The sequence below is a fragment of the Pogona vitticeps genome, chromosome 4 (genome assembly GCF_051106095.1).
Source record: "Pogona vitticeps strain Pit_001003342236 chromosome 4, PviZW2.1, whole genome shotgun sequence".
NCBI classification, from domain to species: domain Eukaryota; kingdom Metazoa; phylum Chordata; class Lepidosauria; order Squamata; family Agamidae; genus Pogona; species Pogona vitticeps.
In genome coordinates, this window is record NC_135786.1 from 117,623,281 (window position 1) to 117,650,391 (window position 27,111).

Here is a 27,111-nt window from a genome sequence, read left to right on the forward strand (position 1 = left end):
AGGAGATTAGGACTGCTATGACCAGTGCTCACTTAGAGGCCACTACCCTGGCTAATCAGCAGCTGCTTGCATCCAGACACATGGCTGAGGCTGCTTCTAAATTACATTCTTCAGCTGTCTCTTTGAGGAGGCATGCCTGGCTGAGACATCGGGCATAAATGAAGATGCCAAAGCATGGATTGAAGAACTCCCATTTGACAGTGCTGGACTCTTCAGTCAGAAAACTGACAAAGTGATGGAAACTCTGCATAAGATCAGAAAGACTGCTAGATCATACTCTGTTCAACAACCTAAGTTTCAGCGTCAGTAGTGGCGTAAACCTGCGACTTCATACTATTCTTACCAGCAGCCTTACCAACAGTCATATTGTCAATACAAGCCTCCTCAGGACAGATATCTCCTTCACCAGTCATCTTCCACAACTACATCTTACTGTCCTCAGCCTTCCAGTCAACCGTGCCAATTTGCCCGTCGTCCGTCCAAGAAAAATAAGCAATATCTTTGATATCCACCCCTCACCCGCAATAGTTCTGTTTCCATGCTTAGCCCCTTTCTTCTCAAATTGGTCAAGTATCACCAAGGACTCTTGGGTATTAAGCGTGATCCATTTTGGTTACAGGTTAGAGTTCACAGAATTCCCTCCTCTCAGTTACGTAAGGGTTTTCATCTGCCCTAAACGAACAAGTCACCACTCTCCTTCAGAAGCAGGCTATTCAACCCGTTTATTCTCGAGAAGCAAGTCATTGTTTTTTCTCCACTTACTTCACGGTGTCAAAGAAGGACAGAGGACTAAGGCCTATCTCAGACCTCCATGACCTGAACTTCTACCTTCGTCAGACATTTCAGGATGGTGACACTAGAATCCATCGTCCCTCTTCTATCACCCAGGGATTGGTTTGTGGTGATAGATTTACAAGACGCATATTTTCACATTTCTATTACAAACATCACCACAAATACCTTTGGTTTACCTTCAACGGCTCGGTGTTCCAATTCTGCGTGCGCCCACTCGGGCTTGCTACTGCTCCCAGGACTTTCACCAAGAGCTTGGCTCCAGTGGCAGCCTATCTGTGCCCGAACAGCATCATGGTATTTCCATACATCAACAATTGGCTGACAGTGGCAAACTCTTATGCTAAGGTGGAAAGAGACACGGAGTTTGCGTTGCACACCCTGGCAAACTTAGGGCTTCAGGTTGTGAAATCCAACCTGCAACCATCTCAGATAGTGAATTACGTAGGCGCTATGTTAGATTCTATGACAGCAAGGGTCTTCCTTCCCGCCGAGAGGGTCGCCAAGATTTGCAGAGCCGTGCACCCTTACAAGCCGAGGGCCAGGGTGTCCGCGCATCACACGCAGCACCTTCAAGGACTTATGGCTTCCACCATGGCTGCGCTTCCTCATGCTTGCCTGAAGATTTGTTCTCTTCAGGAATGGTATCTTGCCCAATTTGATCCGCTAGAAGATGGCCCACCAGTGCTATCCCGTCAGTTAATGTGGTGGACATTTGAGCCTCACCTTCTGATCACGGTCCAGATTGCAACGGATGGCAGTACAACTGGATGGGGGTGCATTGCGGACCTCACAGAATTCACGCTGTCTGGTCGCACAAGGAAAAGAGGAGGCGTTATCAGTCATCTAGAGATGCTGGCAGTGATAAAGGCTCTGCATGCATTCTTCCCGATTGTGAGAGGACATGCTGTTCAGGTGGTTACAGACAACATGACCACCGTTTACTATATAAACAAACAGGGAGGCACACATTCATTGCCCATTGAGGGTGGTCGAGGGGTTTCACTTAACTGGGGCTTATTTTTGGGCTAGGTCTTATTTTCGGGGAAGCAGGGTAATAGATTCATCTTCACAGCTGCAGTCCTCCCCAGAAATGAGAATTGCAATTCTGAACATTTTTCTAGATCTTTTTTGATCATATCAATAAGTTTGATGTAGTTGACTTTTATCAAAGTACTTGTTTTTTTCGTAATCTGAATTCCTAGATATTTAACTTTTGTTTCCTATTTAAAACCTGCCATTTCTACTAAATTTTGTATCTTTTCTTTCTTCATATTTTTAGTCAAAATTTGTGTTTTTTGTTTATTTGCCCTGTTTCCCCAAAAATAAGACCTAACATGAAAATGAGCCCTATTATTATTTTTCAGGATGCTCGTAATATAAGCCCTACCCCCAAAATAAGCCCCAGTTAAGTGAAACCCTGCCCTCCATTGTGCAGCATTGTACAGCAATCAGAAGAAGATGACAAGACTGTAAAATAAAACATCCCCTGAAAATAAGCTCTGCTGCATTTTCTGGAGCAAAAATTAATATAAGAACCTGTCTTTTCGGGGAAACATGGTACTTTTAGTCCTGATACTTCTCCAAAATTTTTTATTGTTTCTGTTAAGGTTCCTAGTGAATTTATCGGATCCTCTAGAATAAATGCCATGTCATCCGCAAACGCTTGTACTTTGTATTCTTCCCCATTTATATTTGTATTCTGTCTAACTTGTAATAGTTTCAATAAATAGTACAAACAGCAAAGGAAACAATGGGTATCCTTGTCGTGTTCCTTTCTGTATTTTTATATCTTGTGTAAGTGCTCCATTTATTCTGATCTTTGCTTTCCATTGTCTATAGATAGTCCTTATAGCATGGGTTGGGGAACAGGGGTAAATTACCCCATTTGGGGTAAAAGTGAAAATCCTGGGGGTAATGAGCTGGCTGCTACCCCCCTCCCTCCCACCCACCCCACCCTCTGCAGCCAAAGCTTTAATTGTAAACCACCTCGTTCTGTTACTTCCTTCCTTGCAGCAGGGAGCTCCTAAATGCTCCGTTCTGTTAGAGAGATCGGAGAGATAAGCCTAATTGGATGCAGCTGGGGATTAGCCCCGGGCAATCAGCCAATCCGGGGCTTCTGAATGACTGCTTCCTCCGGAAGTGACTGCAAAGAGGCAGCAGGAGGGAAAGGAGCAAGCAAGGAAAGGAGGGAAGAAAGAAAGGTGCGAGAGACCTAGGACTTCGTCAAGCTTATTTAAATGTACAAAATGGAGGGAGGGAGGGGTGTGTGTGTGTGTGTGTGTGTGTGTGTGTGTGTGTGTGTGTGAGAGAGAGAGAGAGAGAGAGAGAGAGAGTACTCAGAACTGAAAATGAACAGGCAGGCAAGCAAAAGTGAAACTGAATTAAGGGGGGGAGGGTGGCTTTTTAAGGTGCTGTCTAGGTTTATCATGGCTTTCCTCCCAAGAGGCAGGCATCTTTGAATATCATGGGTCCTGTCACCCTCTGCAGTGATCATGGAGCCCAAGAAAGTAAAATCTGTCACTGCCTCCATCTCTTCCCCTTCTATTTGCCAGGAGGTAATGGGACCAGTGGCCATGCTCTTCCTTTTTTTGATGTTGAGTTTCAGACCATTTTGTGCACTCTCCTCTTTCACCCTCATTAAGAGGTTCTTTAATTCCTCCTCACTTTCTGCCATGCTTTTGCATAGTCAATGAAGCAGAAGTAGATGTTTTTCTGGAACTCTCTGGCTTTCTCCATAATCCAGCACATGTTAGCAATTTGGTCTCTAGTTCCTCTGTCCCTTCAAAATCCAGCTTGTACCTGTGGAAGTTCTCGGTCCATGTACTGCTGAAGCTTGCCTTGGAGGATTTTGAGCATAACCTTGCTAGTGTGTGAAATGAGTGCAATTGTATGGTAGTTAGAGCATTCTTTGGCACTGCCCTTTTTTGGGACTGGGATGTAGACTGATCTTTTCCAATCTTCTGACCACTGCTGAGTTTTCCATTGATGATGATAAAAAAAGCACACTGGTCCTTTGATATTGGGCTATGGCACCAGGGTGGGTGACTTGACCTTTAGCCTGGTTTGTTCCTTTTTGCACACCACACATAGAATGATTAAAGTGGTAGGGAAACACCCCCCCCCCCAATTCTGCGTTGGCTGTCTCTAGAAAGCATGTCATTGCTAGCACCACTCTGGCAGCCACTAATGATCCTCTGCAAGCTAGCAAAAATTTAATGCAACTTGCTAGGCACATTGGACACCTTACTACTCCCTGTACCACACCATGGCTGGAGTGCAATGTGTTCTAGCAAAAATAGTGCACATCTTTATCAAATTGGTGCATCCTGCTAGTTCGGTACACAGCCTGTGTAGATTCAATAATATTTTTAATTCAAATAATGTATGATTTCCTTCCTTTCGAATCAAGGGGTAATGTCGGCATATGTAATTTTTTTGCGGGGTAAAAGGTAAAAAAGTTCCCTGACCCCTGCCTTATAGCCTCAACAAAGTCCTTTCCTGCTTCCATGATTTCTGATTGTTTTAACATGAAATCCAAATTGATGTTGTCAAAGGCCTTCTCTGCATCAAGAAAAATCACAGCCATCACTCTTCATGGTTGTGTGTCATAATATTCTAATACATTTAATATTATCCTAATATTGTTTCTCATCTGTTTCTTTGGTAGAAAGCCTGACTGATCTTCATGAATTATATGGACAAGACATTTTTCAGTCTGTCTGCTAATAATGAAGCATATATCTTATAGTCCACATTCAATAGTGAGATGCATCTGTAGTTTTATTTCTTCCAGTTCAGTTCCTTCTTTATGAATTATTGATATTATAGCTCCTTTCCATGTAGGAGGAATTTCTCTTTTCTGTTCAGTATACTCTATTAATTTTTTATATGGGTTCACTAAAACATCTTCAAAAATGTTATAATATTCTGCTGGTATTTCATCTGAGCCTTGTGATTTCCCATTCTTTTGTTTCTTTATGACTTCTACCGCTTCTCTTGTTGAAATAGGTGCATTCAATATCTTTCTCTGTTGTTCAGAAAATTTCATCTTAATATGTTTTCTCAAATATTGTTTGTTTTTCCTTTGATGTTTCTTTTTCTGAATACAGATTTTGATAGATTTTTCTGTTATTCTTTATATTTCTTCCTGTTTTATATTTAGCTCACCTTTTTCATTTTTCAAATCTTGAATTTGTGTTTTACTTCTTTCTTTCCTTAATTTATATGCTAGCCACCTTCCAGGTTTGTTTGCATTTTCAAAAAAGTTTTGTTTTGCATATTTAATCTTGTTTACCATTTCTTCAGTCAAAAAGTGTTAAAAAGATGTATTGGCTTAATCTTCATTTTCAAATCTTTTATCGATGGATTTTGTTTAAATGGGCATTCACTTATTTTAAGTGTTTCCTCTAATTCTCTGTATTTTTGTTTCTTTTCTCTTTTTAATCTTGTGGAAATCTTATTGCAAATTCCCTGAAGAAACGTTTTCCAGCCTTCTGTACTGTGGTTATATGTGTTTTTGGTAACATATTTATTTTGAAGAAATTTTCCATTTCTTTTATTTGCTTCCGAAAATCTTCATTAAAAAAGTATTTAATCTCCATTGTTGAACTTTGCAAGTTGTCTGTAACTGCAGTAATATTGGACTATGGTCTGCAAAAGTGTTTGCAAGGATTTCTATTTCCTTCATTTCCTTAATCAAATTTGTCGAGATCCAGCAGGCATAAATTCTTGACCAGCTTTTATATCCAGGCTTTGTGCCAAGATGGCCCTTTCCTAGCTGGTGTTTGCAATGTTTGCTTCTGAGCCGGATATCTTGTTTTTCGCTGATCATCCAGACTCAGATTGCTGCCACTGATTGCTCAATGTCTTCCTTTCCTGAAATACGTCTTCAGATCCCTTTTGGGGTCTTTCCAGCTGGGTAGGGATCGGTATGTCCTAGGAGCAAAACCTGGGTACTTCCAATCTTCACCTTTATGATGCCCCACCTCTGCCTGACCTCTGTTTTAAGAGATGGCCCATAAATTCCAAACTACCAGCTGGGAAGGAGCTTGAAAACAACTTGCATACGGCACTCTCACCATCTAAGAAGCAAACCTGGCTTCAGCATCATCAACCATGTGGATTTGGCACATTAATAAAAGTATATAAGTTGGAATTACCTCTGAGAAGTTGATGCACAGCCTTGAAGAAGATGTTTTATCATTGAAAGCTCGCTGTTTGTTTTTTGTTTTCAGTTGTTTTGTTTCATATTTTTAATGGTTGATTAAAGGTATCACCTCTTCCTCTATTTGTATTGTTTCCACAACCATGGGCCTGTTCCTGATTTTTCCTAATCAACGTACCCTCTAACTTTCAGCTCCATTGGGTGAGGCTTCGCCTCTTTGCCCCTGCACGTTCATGTAACTCCCCCCATGCAGGGTTCCATTGTAACAGAACCTAATGTGATTGCTGCGTCGAGGAGGAAGCCAGCTGCGCAGAGGGAGGTAGAGGCGCATGCGCACACCGAACTTAGAGGGAACCTTGTTCCTAATAATGTCACTCACAGTTGGAAAAGAAGGCTGATCAGTTCTGTCGTTTCTCATTTCTTTGTACAGTGGTTCCTTGAGTTGCAAACTTAATTCGTTCCGGGATGATGGTTATAACTCAAGTTGGTTGTAACTCAAAGCACCATTTCCCATAGGAATACGTTGAAACATGATTAATCTGTTCCAGCCGTTTTAAAGGTTAAAAAAGGGCAGGAAAGGAGGGAGGAAGGGAACAATGGGGAAAAGAGGAAAGAAAGAAGGTCATCACTGGGGTAGACAGACCCCTCAGAGAAAGTTTTGTGCCTTTAGGCACAAAGAGAGAGAGAGAGAGAGAGAGAGAGAGAAGACAATGGGGGGGGGGGGAAGAGTTTGGAGTCTTTAAAAAAATCCATTCCAGCAGGGACTGAAAATAGGGACTAATGTAAAAATGGTTAATCCATCCACTAGATTTTTTAAAACCTAAAATGACCTCTAAGGTTAAAAAAGGGCAAGAAAGGAGGGAGGGAGGGAAGGAACAATGGGGAAAAGAGGCCTTTTTCCGGTTGTATCTCAAAGCGCTGGTTGCAAGTCAATGAAAAATGTTGCGACTGGAGCTGGTTGTAAGTCGAATTGGTTGCAAGTCAAAACAGTTGTAAGTTGAGGCACCGCTGTGTTAATTTTAACAAGCCTGCTATCTCTGGAGATCCAAAACCAGTTTGAGAACTGCGAAGTTTTTGGTGCTCATCTTCTAGACAGATTACTTTGGGAGACAGAAAAATTAACATTATCTGTAGCTGTTTGGATGGTTCAATACGTTAGGTATCTGGCTGTGGAGTTCAGTTCTCCACTGTGCATCCTAGGGGAGCCACCCTGTGTCGCACTGGACAGGCAGCACAGTTCTAGGATGCCCCTAGAAGCAGAGAATGGTAAACCACTTCTGAAAAATCTCTGCCTAGAAAATTTGAAATTGGTTGCCATAAATGAGAATTGACTTGATGGCACCGGATTAAATTATATAGAAGCTTTTGAGCTACCATAAAACTTGGACTTAATAAATGTTGGATCCAATTTACTCCTCACTCCCCTAAAAAGCTATAGAAGTATATTTTTTGTTGTACATACAGTTTATAATTTCTTAATAATAAGGTATTTTATACTTTAAAATTACCAACCTGTTTTTTTAAATTTAAAACTTTAGCAATTCAATGTTAAGAATTCCAGTTTAAATTTTAAAATTCAGTTTTGTTTCTTACCCCATTAAACCATATTTTTCTAACCAGAAACTTTGTTATCAGATAATTTTTCAAGAAGATTTAAAATCACTTCATATGTTGCTGTTTGTTTAGGTGGTACCAATGCAATAAGTACGTCATCCTGGCGAGATGGACAAAGACTTGCAAAAAAGATACTTGGTCCAGCATCTAAAGTGGAACATCAAGACAAAGAGCCACTATCTAACAATAAAACTGGAAAGGATAGAGCTACTAAATCTGGTAAGATGAATTTATTATTATTATTATTATTATTATTATTATTATTATTATTATTATTATTATTATTATTATTATTATTATTATTATTCATTCATTCATTCATTCATTCATTCATTCATTCATTCATTCATTCATTTATTTAATATCTTTGCCTACTGCTTTTGGTAGGCAAAGATATAACAATTCTTTAAAACAAATAGCTTTATCTAATTCCAAAGTTTTATTGTTGTACCGGTCACACATTTCCTTTCTTTAAAAAAGAGACAATTATTCGATAAGCATATTACATGGTATTTGCAGACTCAGTTGTATTTTTGCGATCATTTGTTCACTTGTATCTGTGCCTTCTAGAATATGAAAGTGATAACTTCACAGACCCCTGTAAAATGTGTTTTGGTGTATGCAGCTTCATCTTACCATTTGCTAACCAGACTTTATTAAATGTTGGAAATTTTTGCTTCCCTAAATGGTAAAACGATCACCCTGTCTGGCTGGCTGAAATAAGTTACCATTGTTACTTGCTCCAAACATTTCAGGCTGAGTCAGGCTCAAGGTAGGTTTGATTTAAATTTGATGTAAATCATGATTTAAATTTTAAGAATTGGATTTTTTAAATAATTTAAATAAAAAAATCTTTTTTAAAAATGTAAATCATGATTTAAATTAAAAATTATTTTTAAAATTCATTGTAAATCAATACTTTTTTGTGGTTTTCAAAAAAAAATCATTCAATTTTATCCACTCTGTTCAGGCTATAAATTTAGACTATCTATTCTATGAGTGTTTGTGATGTGCTTTTCTTCTTCTTTTTTTATAATATATAATTTATTTTGTCAATCAGTACCTTCAAAATATTTTGTGTTTTGCATGCAGTTTTCCAGAGTATGCTATCCATGTAACTTGTCCTTTTAAAGTTCTAAAAAAGGGCATATTGCATTAGAATAATCCTTCACTATCAGTTACATACTGTCAGCTGGAAAGAGGGCCATAATGCAAAAGAGTACTGTACATTAGAGTACATTTTTAACCACAAATACCTTATTTAGTGTCAGGAGAACACACCCTACATACCTCAATGAATAGGAATTAGAACATTTGAACATACACATCTCAGTTCACTGAGATTTTATTTTCTGAATACATCCAGGTGCCCATATTTAGAGCAAGAACCCTCCATGTTTGTGACAAACGAGTTTCCCAGCAGGCACTTTGGTTTCCAGACTCACAGAATACAGATTATACAGCCTTGTGAGAGCAAATAACAGGAAGGATGCTTCATCATGGAATGGCAAGGGCAGGTGGCAGTGAAAGAACATGAAACAAAAATTATGAGGGAAAGAAGGTTGTGTTTCTTTGAACAACAACTTCAAAACTTATGCTTTTGATTGTGGAGAGGAGGAACAACCAGAGGCAATGTCTGTTTCACAGTGGCTGCAAAGGTTGTGTTTTAAATTGAAGGGCACACCAGGGAGACAGAGAGGTGGCAGAATGGCAGAGGCTGCTATGGCACCTTTTTATAAGCAAGTGAAAACAGTGGCTTGGAAACCACAGCAAAAACTGCAAGTCAGGTAACGAAGAGAAGGAAGGTAACCAATTTTTTTTATAGTCAGTTTAACTATAACAAGAAAACAACCTGTGACATCCATAAAGAGGCCCTTTTGTGAGGCGATGTAGCTTGGGGGTTGCTTGCATGTGCTATTGGTTGAGGGACCTTCCATTATATCTTTGCTTCTTCATCGTGGTCTTCTGTGAATACACACAAACGGGTTAATCCGGCGCCTGCGTCGGTCCTCTCGGAATATTCTCGAGCTCTGAAAGAGAAAGTAACAGACGTAATACTGCCCCTATTGCGCATGCTCCCACCCACCCCAGCCTCAGTTCCATTTCTCCGCCTGGTGATTCGGAACCTCTCTTTCGAGCTCCGTTTTTCTCTCGTTCTAAATTAATATTTTCTACGGTTTTTTGGACTTGGACTGGATTCGGACCGTGTAATTCTACTGCCCCTTGACGTGGACTGTATTTTTTCTGACTTCGCATTCGGTTTTTCCCTTTGTTGCGGTTGTTCCGCTGTTCCTGCCTTTTTTCCCTTCCCCAGCGGCTCCCTGTACTCAGTGGCTTATGCTGTCAGGGCCCTTCAGCCGTTGTGTGCTTTGCTCTCGCAAAATACCACACCAGACCCGCATGATCGGTGTCTATTTTGTCTTGGTGCGAGACATCTAACTACGACTTGCAAACATTGTAAAACGTTCACTAAGGCAGCGCTGAAAGCCAGACAACAGCGGCTTAATTACCACCTTTGGGAGTCGACTCTTTCGGCCACTGTACCTTCAGAGTCGGAGATGGTCTCCCCTTCGGCAACCCCGCGGCAAGAGGCAGACGTTTCCCCTCAGCAGGGCCCATCTAAGACAGGGAAACAGTCTAAGGCACCTACATCTAAAAGAGCCTCTAGCAGGACAAAATCTGACTCTTCTTCGACCAAGGTGGCGAAACAAGGCAAAACGAAGTCCTCAGCCAAATCTAAGGACGTTACGACCCAACTCCCGCCGATCTCCAAGTCCCTCCCATCTCCCATATTTGAGGACTCGTCGAGAGACAGGGCATACTTGTCGGAGACAGCTCCATCTCTGCCTCCTCGATAAGTTGAGCCGGTGATGCCTACGGGCATCGTATCTCCGACCCCTAGTCAGCTTGCAGGTGTCACCGCAGGCTTGACTTCGGCCCCTCACAGCCCATCGACTCGTGGGCTGGGGTCCCCGGCTCCGTTGACCTTGACATCTCCTTCGAGGTCGAGATCACCCCGCGGCAAGCGCCCTGCCAAGAAGAAACATATCTCGACCTCCCGTTCGAGATCGAAATCACCACGAGGGAAACGGGCCCGCTCAAGGAGGCATACTTCGTCATCCTCCTCATCTTCGACGTCGTCACGAGGGAAGCGTGCCCCCAAGAAGGCGCGTTCTGTATCGCATCGACGCCGCAACAAACACCGACGGCGAAAGCACGCATCCACCTCATCAGACTCCCATTCATCCCGGCGAGCTAGGCATCGTCGGCGCCGACATCGCTCCACCTCCACCAGTTCGACGTCGACCGACTGACGGCGCAGGCACAAGAAGACGAAATACGTCTACATTGCCTCGTCATCAGACACCTCCCCACCTCGCCATCGACGTCGACATCGACGTCTCGACGTCGACCGACCCGCAGATGGCCGACCGCAACAGCCTTTGCCTCTCCCTCCCTTGGCTCCGTCTACTACCCTACCTTCCTTACCACAGCCGTCGACGTCGAACGCTAGGGTCGACGTCGATAAACCTCCACGGAAGAGGAAAAGGGATGTCTTCTCCGATCCGGATGAAGTCTCTTCGGTTCTGTCTTCCAACTCAGAACAGGGGCCTCCTCCACAGCCAAACCGGAATGCTCTTCCGGAGGGCGAGACAGTCGGCTCGGATATAGGAGATGCCAATGTGTCTTCCCCCTCTGAAGATTTTTCTTCCTATTCCCAGATGCTATCGCGTCTAGCTAAGACACTTAAACTGGAAATAGATCAGCCTGCACCCGCTACTGAAAATCTTATTTTTGGAGACATAAACCAAGAGAGGTCTCCACCTCCTAGTTTGACCTTCGTACCTGCTATTATGGACATAATAAAACAGTACTGGGAACATCCCTCTGATGCCCCCTCATTACCTCGCAGGACTGAGAACGTCTACCGCGTTCATGGCGAGGATACCAAATTCCTTCTCAAACACCCGATTCCTAACTCCTTAGTTGTTGAGACCAGTTGCACCAAGCCTACTGGTAAATCGCATGTCACCCCTACCAACAGGGAGGGCAAGAAATTAGAGATTATTGGAAGAAAGCTATACTCCCTTACTGCTTTCCTCATTAAACTTATCAATTATGAAACTGCCTTGGGGGCGTACCAAAAACAACTGTGGCTAAAGGTTTTGCCTGGATTTCAGCTTATTCCCCAGGACGTCAGACAAAATTTCTTAAATTTTTATGAGGAGGCTCAGACTGTGTCTAAGTATCAACGACTCTCCACTAGGCACGCAGCAGAAGCAGCGGCCAGAATCCTTATGTCCTCAGTCACTATCCGTCGACATGCGTGGTTAAGGGCGGCTAGTATCTTAGATGACGTGAAGAGCAAAGTGGAGAACCTCGCATTTGATGCCACTGGCCTCTTTAATGACAGGACAGATACTCACCTAGAAGACCTCCATAAGGCTAAGAAGACAGCTAGATCATATTCTATTCAGTCTCAGCCACGTTACAACAAGCCTCAGTGGCACAAGTCTTATGCCCAGTATCAGCAGTCATCCCAATATTTCAGAGCTTCCAGAAACCTACCTCAGCAAAGATCCTCTAGAGCATCATCTTCTGCTCCCAGCTTCAGGTCTCAACAGTCCCAGCGTAGGCGATCTTTCAAAACACCTGCCAAAAAATCCAAACGTTATCTTTGACTCTCCAAGACGTTCTCCTTTCAATTCAAGCACCACAAGACTTTCCCCCTTCTTGTCCAATTGGCTTACAATTACAAACGACGCGTGGGTCTTAAACATCATTGCTCACAGATACCAACTAGAGTTTATCGAGTTACCTCCTCTAGGGTTCATATGTCCCACCTCATTTGACGTTGCTCCAGAGGAGGAGATTGCGTCACTTCTGCGAAAACAGGCCATTGAAAAAGTTCCCATGGCAGACTTAAAGACCGGCTTCTATTCCAAATACTTCGCCGTGTCAAAAAAGGATGGAGGTATAAGGCCCATTCTAGATCTCAGGGTCCTGAATACTTACCTTCGTCCTCGTCGTTTTCGTATGGTCACACTCGAATCAATCATGCCCCTGTTAAAAAGAAACAACTGGTTCGTCGTCATAGATCTCAAGGACACTTATTTTCATATCACCATTCACCCTCATCATCGCAAGTACCTGTGTTTTCTGTTTCGGGACACCATTTACCAGTTCCGGGCCTTACCCTTCGGGCTCTCCACAGCCCCTCAGACATTTACAAAGGTGATGGTACCAGTAGCTGCCTACCTCCGTCTTCAGGGTGTTCACATCTACCCCTACATAGACGATTGGCTGCTGGTATCTCCCTCTCAGAGTCAAGCCTCAAGAAATACCAGATTGGTTCTTCGCCTACTGTCAAAACTAGGTCTCAAGGTCAACATGAAAAAATCCCATCTCAAACCATCCAAAATGGTCCACTACATAGGCGCTCGCCTCGATTCCAGCACCGCACGTGTGTTCTTGCCCTCGGAAAGGATTCAAAAAATTCAAAGGGCAGTAAGGAAGTTTCAGCCAGGGGCCCAGGTGACAGCGAGACACGCTCAACACCTCCTGGGCCTCATGGCCTCCACGACCCCTACCTTGTCTCATGCGCGACTCAAACTGAGATCTCTGCAATCGTGGTTCCTTGCCCTGTTCGATCCCATGAGGGACAGTTAGAACAAACGTCTTCATGTGACCAAAGAACTCGCAACACAGTTACAATGGTGGACACACTCCCGGAATCTCAAGATAGGCAAACCATTCAAACCACTGAGATTGACTGTTCAAATAACTACCGATGCCAGCCCATTCGGTTGGGGAGCGCACTGCGGTTCGCACAAGATACATGCGCTTTGGTCTGCACAAGAGATCAGCCTTCATATCAACCACCTCGAAATGATAGCTGTCATCAAGGCCCTCCGAGCATTCCTCCCCATGGTACGCGGTCGTGGTGTTCAGGTCATAACGGACAACACCACGACCATGTACTATATAAACAAGCGGGGGGGGGGACACACTCTCACTCACTACTGTATCTCACAGTAATTCTATGGGAATGGTGCCGTATTCACCACATATTTCCAGTAGCCATACATGTTCCAACAGCGGACAACTCTCTGGCGGACCAGCTGAGTCGCCTTCCCTATCAAACACACGAGTGGGAACTCAACCCCCGAGTATTTCAGGACATATGTTTACTGTGGGGCACTCCGACACTGGACGTCTTCGCGTCTCAACTAAACGCCAAATGCGCCAACTATGCGTCCAGGGCAGGGATAGGCAACGGATCCCTAGGGGACGCCTTCATGCTCCGATGGAATCATCCTCTGCTGTACATTTTCCCCCCTCTTCCACTGATTCAGAGGGCGCTGGTGAAGCTCCGCCAATCCAGAGCCAACGCCATATTCATAGCTCCTTATTGGCCTCGCCAAGCGTGGTTTCCCACTCTTGTGAGTATGTCATCGGAGACGAGGAGACTACCACTACTTCCAGACCTCCTAACCCAAGATGCGGGTGCCATCCTTCACCCGGAGGTGGAAACCCTAAAGCTGACTGCGTGGAGGATCTCCCGCAAGTCAAGGAAGTGTTAGATAGAGCCAAGAAACCATCAACCACTTCCTTATATAGACATAAATGGAGGAGTTTCCTCAAGTTTACTAAAGATAGGGGCCTTGTTTCGTCCCCTGTATCACTTTCCACGTTATTGCTATACTTGCGACACTTGTTCAATTTCAATTTAGCTTTATCCACTGTTAAAGTTTACCTAGCTGCTATCATGTCTTTTCAACCAAAAGACTCGCCTTCTTCCCGCTATTTTTCCCACCCTACTGTCAAGGCCTTTCTGAAGGGACTCGCTAATATGAGACCTCCCACCAAACCACCAGTTCCTCAGTGGTCTCTCCAGTTGGTTCTTCGCTCGCTTACACGGCCTCCTTTTGAGCCTATGGCCACGTGTGACATTAAATTGTTAACTCTCAAGACACTCTTCTTAGTGGCTATCACTTCCACGCGACGTGTCAGCGAGCTAGCAGCATTACGATCTGATCAGCCGTTTTTGCAGTTCTTCAGGGATAAGGTTTTGTTATACCCAGACCTCTCCTTTCTTCCCAAGGTGGTTTCCGAATTCCATCTCAACCAACCTCTTTCTCTGCCAACTCTGTTCTCACAACCCTCATCTGATGTCGAGCGCATGCTCCACACCCTGGATGTCCGACGAGCCCTGGCTTTTTACGTTTCCAGAACCAAGGACATTAGAGTTTCTAACCGGCTTTTTGTTTGTTACTTTGGGCACAAAAAGGGTTTACCGGCAGCACGTTCTACCCTCTCACGATGGATTGTCAGCACGATTGTTTTGGCTTATGAACTACAACGCAAGTCTCCGCCCGACAGTTTGCGCGCTCACTCCACTAGAGCTGTTGTGGCCTCTACGGCCCTTCTACGTGGTGTTGATGTGCCAGATATTTGTAGAGCGGCCACGTGGTCCACTGTGTCAACTTTTATTACCCATTACAGACTTGACCTTAGGGCCAAAAAAGACACAGTGTTCGGGAGAGCCGTGCTGACATCTGTGCTGCAGTGACATCCCACCATCCGGTGAGTAAGCTTGTCACCCGTTTGTGTGTATTCACAGAAGACCACGATGAAGAAAGTGAGGTTACTTACCTGTAACCATGGTTTTTCAAGTGGTCATTCTGTAAATCCACACAATCCCGCCCGGCCTCCCCTCTATCTGTCACTGCGTGTACGTACTACATCAATGCACACCTGTGGCGAATAAATGGAACTGAGGCTGGGGTGGGTGGGAGCATGCGCAATAGGGGCAGTATTACGTCTGTTACTCTCTCTTTCAGAGCTCGAGAATATTCCGAGAGGACCGACGCAGGCGCCGGATTAACCCGTTTGTGTGAATTCACAGAATGACCACTTGAAGAACCATGGTTACAGGTAAGTAACCTCACTTTTTTCAGGTTCTCTTAATTGTGAAGAGGTTTTGGTGATGGCAATGTAGCATGACTCTCATCTATGCCGAGCTATCCTGTTTGGGTTATGTGTGGAGCTGATTTAGGATGTTTGTGTGACTTGGATAATACTTTTTTGCACTTAAAATCTTGTCATTTATTCCAATTACCACTTTTTGTCATTAGTGCTTTTGTATTACTCTATAAAAAGGACAACTCCCACAATGGAGTTTTATTAGGAATCAAAATAAAGCTGACAATACCATTGTTATACAGGTCTGTGGTATGCCCATTCTTGCAATGCTTTGTACAGTTCTTGTCATTTGCATTGGAACAGAGATTCTAGCACTGTAAACGGAGCAGAAAAGGGCAAACAAATGATTCACAGGCTGGAGCAGGTGATATAAGAGGAATGTGGGACTTGTTGAATGAGAAAAAAGTGAAGGGGATTGTAATGTAAGTAGAGAGAATTTTAGAAACTGGTTTTGTCCAAAGGTGGTGAAGGATGGGAGAGTGAGGTTACAATAAAGGAAACATTTATTTAGACAGCACAAACTTAAACTGTATGGAGTTTATTACCATAAAATATAGTGAAGGCTTCCAACATGGCCAAATTTAAAGGAGGATTAGACAAATTCATGCAGAGGATATGGCTATCAGTGATTATTATTATTTCAAGAAATTGTGAAGTTGATTATTAATGCTAAGTAAAGGTAAAGATTCCCTTTGACAATTGTTCAGTTGTGTCGAACTTTAGGGGGCAGTACTTAGCCCCATTTCAAAGCTGTAGAGCCAGCATTTGTCCGTAGACAGTTTCCATGGTCACATGGGCAGCACGACTAGATACGGAACTCCATTACCTTCCCACCGTGGTGGTACCTATTTTACTCACATTTTTACATGCTTTTGAACTGCTAGGTTGGCAGGAGTATTAATGCTAGCATCACCACAAATAAGCCTTCCAATGAACTCCAGCCTATGTTTAGTTAGTGTGATGGACAGGAGTGGTTACTGACCTGTCCGGACAGGTCAGTAACCACTCCTGTCCATCACAGTTAGATTCTCTCCGAGTTTTCTGCCATCTCCATTCTAGCCTCCGTCCCCCTCATTTCCACACTACCAATTCCTCAGTGAACAAAGGGACAAGTTTTGCTCTACTCCTTGGGAGTGGATGCTTCAAAGCAATTATATCTACTGCTCTAGCTACTCCCCCATTCCAGAAGTCAACTAAGGCTTAAACAGAATTGCCTGTGAAACAAAAGTAAATTCCTCAAGATGAATCTAAAAACTATTAGGATCAGTATTCCTCTGGAGGCAGGTCATGTTAATCGACTTCCCACCCCTGCAAAGTTTATGAGTTGCAGCAAAGCTAAACCCTTTCAGGTCCATGACAACAGAGCTATTGTCCTCCACATCCATTTCACCATCAACCAATTCAGTGGAGAAAACCAGTGTCCTGCAGCATAAGTGAGACCAGTTACTTTTTGGAACAGACCAATGGTTATTATGGAAGACATGAAATCTTTGGTTGCCTCTGACACCAAAAACTGAGGTGTTACAAGTTCTACCATCAGGGCCATTTTAGCCAGCTCAGACATGGAGATTGTTGAGCTGCAGGATTGGTGGTACATCAGCAGAATTGCATATTTGTCCCAGGCACTCACCTTTAAGTTCGAACACTCAGATCCAACAGACTCTGAGACAGGGGAGCTGGTAAGATGGATGCAGTCATGATAGACCACCACAACTCGACCTCCCTATCCCCCTGAACAAGGAACCATGTTAAGCAATGCTGGGAGAGATTAACCACTGCCCCTGCTTTAACCAGCCAGATCTCTGTAGTGAAGGCCAGATTGGCATGCTCATCAAGTCTTGCATGGCTGTTTTTCTCTTTTACTTAAAGACTGAATACTCAACAGTTGTTTGAGCATAAGCAAAGGAGTACTAATTTGTCCTTTCTTTTAAAAAAGGTAATGATTTCCAGTAAAGCTCAGCATCTTCATGCAACTAGAAGGGACTGTGAAGAGCTCCAGAAAGATATCTTCAGACTATTAGAATGGGTGGCAGAATAGCAAATGTGTTTCAATATAATAAAATGTAAAGTCATGCACAATGAGGCAAAATATCTAAACTGTATTTATCAGCGGATGGGTTCTGAGCCGTCCGTGACAGATCAGGAAAGAGATCTTGGTGTGCTGGTGGACAGCTTGATGAAAGTGTCAACCCAGTGTGCGGTGGCAGTGAAGAAGGCCAGTTCCATGCTAGGTATCATTAAAAAAGGAATTGAAAATAAAACAGCCAACATTGTAGTGCCATTATACAAAATGCTGGTAAGGCCTCACCTGAAGTATTGTGTACTCCAGTTCTGGTCACTGCACTTCAGAAAAGACATAGTTGAATAGGAAAATATGCACAAGAGAGCAACTAAAATGATGACTGGGCTGGGGCACCTCCCTTATGAAGAAAGCCTACAGTGTTTGGGGCTCTTTAGTCTAGAGAAAAGGTGCCTGGGGGTGGGACATGATTGAGATGTATAAAATTATGCAGGGGGTGTATAAAGTGGATAAAGGGAAGCTCTTTTCCCTTTCACATAATACCAGAACCAGGGGACACCCACTCCAATTGAGTGAGAACAGACAAAAGAAAATATTTCTTTACCCAGTGTGTTGTTATTTTGTGGAACTCCTTGCCACGGGATGTGGTGATGGCATCTGGCCTAGATGCCTATAAAGGGGGATTTGAGAGATCCTTGGAGGAAAAGTCCATCACAGGTAACAAGCCATGATGGGGATCTGTAATCTCCAGGCTTCAAAGAAAGGTACCTCCAAATGCCAGATGCAGATGAGTGGTGTCAGGAGATATGTATCTAGTTGTCTCGTGTGCTCCCAGAGGCATCTGGTGGGGCCACTGTGAGATACAGGAAGCTGGACTAGATGGGCCCTTGGCCTGATCCAGCAGGGCTCTTCTTACGTTCTTATCTTATGTTCTCCCTATTGACACTACATCTGACATAACGGTTAAATGAAGACTCTGCTTTCTCATCTCCAGTGAGAAGGCATCTACAGTATTTGCTAAATATAGTTTCTAAAAACAGATCATTCATTCATTCATTCATTCATTCATTCATTCATTCATTCATTCATTCATTTATTTACTTACTTACTTACTTACTTACTTAACTTATATGCTGCCCAATCTATCCAAAGGTCTCTGAGTGGCTTACAACAATTAAAATATAATAAAAATACAATAAAAAGTTAAAAAGATAACATTTAAAATACAGTTAAAATAGATACTCTAAAAATTGCCATCAGGTTGCACAGTTGATATTATTTCAATTAAAAGCCTTCTGGAACAGGAAGGTTTTGACCTGGTGCTGAAATGTCATCAGTGTCAGCGCCAGACGAATCTCAGTCAGGAGGTTATTCCATAGTCTAGGGGCAGATGCCAAAAAGGCCCTTTTTCCTCAAGCCACCCCTCTTACCTCCTTTAGGGATGGCTCTTTCAAAAGGGCCCCCTGGCTAGATCCTAATTGCCTGGTAGGTTCATATGGAAGGAAGCGGTACTTCAGGTATCCAGGGCCCAAGCCATTTAGGGCTTTATATGTCAAAATAAGCACTTTGAATTGGGCCTGGGCAGCACCTGGTAGCCAATGTAATTTAATCAGATTCAGCTTGATATGTCCCCTAGCGGCCCCACCACTCACCAGCTGCGCAGCTCAATTCTGGACCAGTTGCAGTCGCCGGACCGTCTTCAAAGGCAGCCCTGCATAGAGCGCATTGCAGTAATCTATGCGAGATGTTACTAGTGTGTGTGTAACTGTCATGAGACTCCGCTCGTCCAGCTAGGGCCGTAGCTGGTACATTTTCCGCAGCTGGAGGAAGGCGCCCCTGGCCACCAAGTCCACCTGGGCTTCCAGAGTTAGACTGGGGTCCAGGAGCACCCCCAGACTGCGGACCCTGTCCCTTAGGGGGAGTGTAACCCCATTCAGAGCAGGGAAATGTCCCTCCAGCCTGTCCGGTGAGGCACCCACTAGCAGCACTTCCATCTTGTCTGGATTGAATTTCAGTTTATTAACCCTCATCCAGTCCAGAAAACGGGAGGTAGAGTTGAGTGTAGTCAGCATATTGCTGACTCCTTAGCCCAAATCTCCTGATGACCTCTTCCAGCGGTTTCATGTAGATGTTAAACAGCATGGGGGACAGTATTGAGCCCTGAGGAACCCCATGACATAAACACCATGGGACAGAGCAACTGTCCCCCAGCACCACCCTCTGGACACGGTCAGCCAGGAAGGAGTGGAACCACCGTAAAGCAGTGCCCCCAACTCCCAACCCAGCCAGCCTATCCAGAAGGACAGCATGGTTGATGGTGTCAGAAGCCACTGAGAGGTCCAGGAGTGTGAGGGTCACACTCCACCTGTCTCTCTCACGGCAAAGGTTGTACAGGACAACCAAGGCAGTCTCCATACCAAAACCCGGCCTGAAACCCGATTGAAATGGATCCAGAAAATCTGTTTCATCCAGCAGCGCCTGGAGTTGCCCAGCCACAACCCTCTCCAACACTTTGCCCAAATAAGGGAGGCTCGCCACTGGTCGGTAGTTAGCCACCAGCCTTGGGTCCAGGTTAGGCTTTTTAAGGAGTGGCCAAATTACCGCCTCTTTCAAGGTGGTAGGGACCACTCCCTCTCTCATAGAGGCGTTCACGGCCTCCCGGACCCAGGTGCGACCCCCCCGGCAGATCTTCCAATTAGCCAAGATGGGCAAGGGTCGAGCGGAGTGGTTGTAGAATGGACAGATCCAAGCACCCTGTTCATATCCTCAGGTCTCAAGAACTGATACTCATCCATTAATATTTGACCTAAGTACGGCACACTGGACACATCCTCTGATTTTGCAGTAACGGTGGAGTCCAACCCACTGCGAATCTGAGCGATTTCCCCCTCAAAATGAATGGCAAACTCATCACAGCGAGCTGATGAGCAGTCCAGGACCTCCACTGGATTTCCCGGTTGAAGAAGATCCTGGACCACCGGAAATAGCTCGGCTGGATGACATTATGAGGCAGCAATACAGCTGGAGAAATATTGCCATTTCGCCAGCCATATTGCCACGAAGTAGGCCCTATAATGGGCTCTAAGTCATGTTCGATCGGACTCCCAGTGGGATTTCCTCCACCTGTGCTCCAGCCGTCTCCCCTCTTGCTTCATCCCCAGCAGTTCGGAAGTATACCAAGGAGCTGTCTGAGCTCTGCGTGCAGAGAGAGGGCACTTAGGTGTAATCGTGTCAGCCACCCGGGTCATCTCCCTATTCCATAGGGCAGTGGTCTCCAACCTTGGGCCTCCAGATGTTATTGGACTACAACTCCCAGAAGCCTTCACCACCACCTCTGCTGGCCAGGATTTCTGGGAGTTGAAGTCCAAGAACATCTGGAGGCCCAAGGTTGGGGACCACTGCCATAGGGTGACCTGAGCTTCGACAGGAGCGCCGACTATATCAGATGGATAATCCCCTAGAGCATTCAGGAAACCATCTGGATCCATTAGTCACCGAGGGCGGATCATCTTAATACTGTAGATCCCCCACCCTTGCAGAGGGAGGAAGAAGCTAATAGACTAAACTTGACCAGGAAGTGATCTGACCATGACAACAGGGTCACAACCAGCCCCTCCACATCCAAACCACCATCTTCTAGTCCTGTTGAGAAAACCAGGTCCAAGGTATGGCCCTTCTTATGTGTCGGGCCGATGACATATTGAGACAGCCCCATGGTTGTCATGGTGGCCATGAGGTCCTGAGCCACCCCAGTCAAGACAGCCTTGGCATGGATGTTGAGGTCCCCCAGCACCAACAGCCTGGGAGTCCTCAACACCAGCTCCAAGACTATCTCTGTCAACTCAGGCAGGGAGACTGTTGGTACGCAGCAGGGTACACCAACAGAATCCCCAGTCTGTCTCGTAAGCCTAACACGCAATATAGGCCCTCAAGACCGCCTCTCAAAGGGATAGGAAGCCTTGTCAAGGAGATGGAACTCCTATAGATTATAGCAACTCCCCCTCCCCAACCCTATGAGCGACATTGGCGCTGGACCGAGTGCCCAGGTGGATACAGCTGGGAGAGGGGAACACCACCCTCCTCTCCCACCCAGGTCTCAGTAACGCACGCCAGGTCAGCACCCTCATCCAGAATTACATCATGGATGAGGGCATTCATCAACAGCACCGTGTGGCTCGAGGGTTTGCTGACATGGACACCTGATACCATCTGATTGGGGGTAGGACTAGAAGAGGGGATAGATGTAAGATATCTAACCTCTCTTCTCCTATGTGGGCATGTTCTACCCCCACCACCATTCCTTCCCCTATCCAACACCACCTCAATGGCTGCCCCCTCAAATGCCCTCCCCCCTTCCTGTTCCCTCAGATCCACTGTGGGTCTCTTTGTAACCTGATGACAATTAATAATAACAATTTAAAAAAACACACCCTTCTAAAGTCCCTTCTCCTCTCCAGGTGGCTGATGTTGAATATGATTGTATCCTCAGTAAGTTTCTATCAATATTATGTAGGAATAGGATGTCTTATTGCTTGAAATAGATTGACTCTGTTATGGTATAGAGAGCTAAGGAAGAAATAGCATTTAAAATGGGTTTCCTTCATCTGTGACGATTGTAATAGACTTAGATCTTTCCCTCAACAGCTCAGTGGTTTAAGTATCTGGTTGCAGAACCAGAGGTTGGGAGTTCAGTTCTCCACTTTGCCTCTGTAAGTAGAGCCAGTCTGTGTGGCTTTGGGCAGGCTTCACAGTTCCAGTGTGCCCCCAGAAGAAGGGAAAGATAAACCACATCTGAATAATACAGTATCTACCTGAAACCCCTGGAAATCTGAGAACATGAAAAGACAGCCTGAATTAGTGTAGTCATACTTAACGTGGTAAAATACCTTGACGTCATACTTGGTGGCAGTACAGAGCCTGTAAGTACATTCTAATTATAATCAGCCCCAAGGTTTTTTATATATTCAAATCTTCTGTAGTTGCTTTTCCTATAGTAATTGCTCAATCGTTGAAAATTGCCTCTTGTTTTCTAGAACACTTCAGCTGGGAAATTTGAATGTAGATTTAAAAAAAATCAATATTTTCTATTAGATTAGATTAAAAACCCTGTATTTTTTTTTTGCAATTAGATGTTTTAATCTGATTGGCTTAAATCAAACAAAACAATTTTAACAGGTGTGCCTTATAGTGTATTCTTGAACTCTGCAAGTTGAATAAATGGCACTGTGTTTCTCTCTTCTCTCTCTGTCCCTTTCCTTTCTGTGTCCTACACAGGAAAGGCAGAGTCTGATTTCTGCCTTGATGTTACTATAAAAACACTACCAAGAAGTCCTGAACATTCAAAAAGTAAAGTAAGAGCAGAGAATAATCTGAAAAAAAGAGATTCTGTTCTTCAGGATACTAAACTGGGAGAAGACCATGTTAATAAAGATTTTTTGCCAGTAGAGATCCGTGGAATTCTTGATGACCTACAGTTGGACTCTGTGGGTAGGGAACAGGAGAGAAATGAAGGAAGTCAGAATCAGAAATCGGCACGTTCTGCATTTTCCAGGAGCCACAGTCCAACCAAAAGAAAGCCAGACAAGCTTTCTGCCAATGATGATCCTCAGATCACATCTAAGAAACGTCATTATGATACAGATGAAGTTCGCCAGTACATTGTTAGACAGCAAGAGGAAAGGAAGAAGAGACAAAACGAAGAGAAGAAAGCACAGAAGGAGGCAACGGAACAAAAGAATAAGAGGCTTCAAGAACTTTACAAGAAGCAGAGGGAGGCTCTTGCTAATAAAACAAAGAGCACAATGGCACCTGAATTAGCCAAAAAGCAGTTACAAGAAACATATACGAAACTGTTACTTGAACAAACCTTGCTAGAAGTGCCGGCGCCCTCTGCACAGGAGGTATAGCTATTTTGAAAGTGGGGGGCTGCTTTGTTGCTGATTTCCATATTAATGTTTTTTCTTGTAACAAATCACCTGAATAAAATAGTAAGTATTTGCAGTGTGACAGTAGCTGGTACATATTGTATAGTTATGCAACTTGTTTTAGGTATATAGCTATATATTGTTAAAAAAGAGAGAGATTTTATCCCTCATTAGACATTCAAAAGAACGCAAAGGCCTAAATGCTATGAGCAAGGGAACTGGTACCAGCTGTTTTGTAGCATCCCTACATGTATTAGTTCCTCCCTTTGCTATATTGAGTTGGTATGTCAGAAGATACATTGTAGCATCTTTGGTTGAGCAAACTTAAAAGTCTTTCTGCAGCCTTGGGAACAGAGTGGGTTTTTTGCCTGATATGTTGGCAATATAACCCTGTAAAAACTTTTTAGAGAATTAAATCAGCCTTTTGTAACTTGGAACTAACTAAGTAGTTCACTGAGTTAAGTATCAGGCTGTGGAACTGACAGTTGGGGGTTTAAATCCCCATTGTCCTTCCCAGGAGAAGAGCCAGCCTGTGTAGCCTTTGGCAAGCTGAACAGTCACAGGGCATCCCCAGAAAAAGGGAATGTGAAACCACTTCTGAGTATTGAGTAACTGGGAAACCTTGGAAAAGGAATTGACATCATGGTACATTATTATTATTATTATTATTATTATTATTATTATTATTATTATTATTATTATTATTATTATTATTATTATTATTATTATTATTATTATTATTATTATTATTAAATTCCAGGCACAGTCAAATTATAAAAACATTGACTGGTATTATATAACAGATAAAAGTTTTAACCAAAAAAACTAAGTATCTGTTAAATATTGGTACAGTATTTATGCTGTTTCTAATATTGCTGTTTTTTGTAGCTCTGAAGGTGTGATTTCTAAGACCTGAAACTGCTTATATTACTATGTGAAGTTTCTAGATATAGTTCCCAAAGCCCCAATGACTACGAGAACCATTGAAGTGAGTTTATTCCACAGGCAAGATGTTTCAATTGCTAGGTCTTTGTACTTTGTTATTCTTTATTTTCAACTCTGGCAACGTCAATGATCCAGACCTTTATGCATTCTATTACTACTATGTTTGGTGTGTTATCTTCAAGGTGTCTATCCATTTGGATCTGGATATCTCTCAAGATCTTGACTTCCTCATTTTCTGACACCTTCTCTACCTGAAGTTCCCATGGGTTTTTGGAGTTTGGCAGATTATATTTTTGCATAATAACCAGTGCACTAACTTTTATCATAGAATCATAGAAAAGTGAAATTGGAAGGGGCCTACAAGGCCATCAGGTCCAACACCTTGCTCAATGCAGAAATACAACCAAAGCATATCTGCCAGGTGATTAAGTTTTTCTTGACTGCCTCCAGTGTTGGAGCACTCACCAACTCCTGAGGTAACTGGTTCCACTGTTGTACTGCTCTAACATTTAGCAAGTTTTTCCTGATATTCAACCAAAACCTGGCTTCCTTTAACTTGAGCCCATTGTTACGTTTCCTGCAGTCTCGGATGATCGAGAACAGTTCTTGCCCCTCCTCTGTATGACAGCCTTTCAAATATTTGAAAAGTGTAGCCACATCACTCTGTTGGCTCATATTTAGCTTGTGATCTACAACAATTCCAAGATCCTTCTTGCTCTTAGTTTTGCTGCGCCAGGTATCTCCCATCTTGTAACTCTGCAATTGGTTTCTTTTTCTGAGGTGCAGTACTTTGCATTTATCCCTGCTGAATTTCATTCTGTTGCTTTCAGTCCAGTGCTCCATCCTATCAAGGTCATCTTGAATTTTGTTTCTGCCTTCTAGGGTATTAGCTATTCCACCCAATATGGTATCATCTTCAAATTTGACAAGCATTCCTTGCACTCCCTCATCCAATTCATTAATAAAAATATTGAAGAGCACCTGGCCCAGGACTGAGGCTTGGGGTATGGTACCCCAATTGTTATCTCCTCCCAGGTAGAGAAGGACCCATTAATCATCACCCTCTGAGTATGATTCTGTAGCCAATTGTGTATCCATTTGACACTTGATCTATCCAGCCCACATCTAGTTAGCTTGCTAATCAGGATCTCATGGGGCACTTTGTCAAAAGCTTTGCAAAAGTCAAGATATACTACATCTACAGCATTCTCCCTGTCTATCAGGGAGGTGACCTGATCAAAAAAGATCTAATTAGTTTGGCAGGATTTGTTCTTGACAAATCCATGTTGGCTTCTTGTTATTGCTGTATTGTTTTCTAGGTGCTTCCACAATGACTGTTTTGCGATCTGTTCCAGAATTTTGCCTGAAATTGATGTCAGGCTGACTGGCCTGCAGTTCCCAGGTTTCTCTTTTTTGCCCTTTTTGAAGATAGGAACAACATTGGCGCTCCTCTGATCCTCTGTCATCTGCCATGTTTCCCATAATTTCGAGAAAGTAATGGATAGCGGTTCTGAGAGTTCTTCAGCCAGTTCCTTCAATACTCTCGGATGCAGTTCATCCGGTCCTGGAGATTTGAACTTATTCAAGGTGGTAAGGTATTCCTTGACTATTTGTTTTATCTATTTCCAGCTGCAATCCTGGGGCCCTCCACTTGCACTTCCAATTTGTTTGGAAGTTCATCATCTGTCTCATGGGAAAAGACTGAACTAAAATAGGAATTTAGCACCTCTGCCTTTTCTTTGTCCTTTGTTATCATTTTTCCATCTCCATTGTTGTATGTCCTGCACCATGGGATGATTGAGAACAGATCTTGCTCTAGTTTCTTTCTCCACTTTTTGTAGGAGAAAATTATCAGCCCCACAAGCCAGGAATTTCCTGGAAGGCGCATACTTCGTAGAATTTGCTTCCAAACATATATCTAGATAATTGAAATCTCCCATCACTACTATGCCATGTCTCTTTGAAAACCCTGCAATTTGTTTTTCAAAAGTTTCATCCACTTCCTCTCTTTGATTGGGCTGTCATTAGTAGACTCCAAGTTCCTAGTTCCTTTCATTTTTTGCCTCAACTAGATTTATCCAGATTCTGTAAGTGGGACAGCCACTCCCCTCCTCCTATATTTCTGTGCAAGAATGTGTATTTTTGGCATATACTGCAACTCCACCTCCCTTTTTATTCTCTCTGTTCTTTTCGATCAGTATATATCCCTCAATTGCTGTATTCCAGTCATAGGAGTCATCCCACCATGCTATTATTGTTGCCTATTTGATCAGTTTTGATCCATTCCTCTTATTGTGTGTAAGGCTTCATCTACCCTTAACTCTGTCCTTGCATCTCCCTCCCTCTTCCAATTTAGTTTAAAGCCCTCCTGATAAAATTCTTCATGCTGTGGCCAAACACATTTTTCCCAGTCCTTGTTTGATGCAAGCTGTCTCTTGCTAGCAGTCCTTCTTCCAGGAAGCTTAGCCCGTGGTCCCAAAAACAAATCCCTCGTGTCAACACCACCTTCGTAGCTGTAGCGGGCACGCTGAAGCCTCTAATATCTCAGGCCTCCAGGAGGTGCTCACTCTTCTGCTCAGTTGCTGCCACCAATACTTCAGTTCAGTATCAATTATATAAGGAGACAAGTGTTGCTTTGAAACTAAAACCATGTTTATTTGATT

General features: G+C 43.5%; 1 protein-coding gene across 1 annotated transcript in view; it reads left to right on the forward strand.

Annotated features, from left to right (window-relative positions):
* Positions 1-27,111, forward strand: part of CEP350 (centrosomal protein 350) — a 211,492-nt gene that overhangs the window by 41,721 nt on the left and 142,660 nt on the right. The window contains exons 8-9 of the mRNA XM_078392370.1: positions 7,646-7,792; positions 22,854-23,479. Of these exons, the coding sequence (XP_078248496.1) occupies positions 7,646-7,792; positions 22,854-23,479 (773 nt within the window). The remainder of the gene's footprint in view (positions 1-7,645; positions 7,793-22,853; positions 23,480-27,111) is intronic.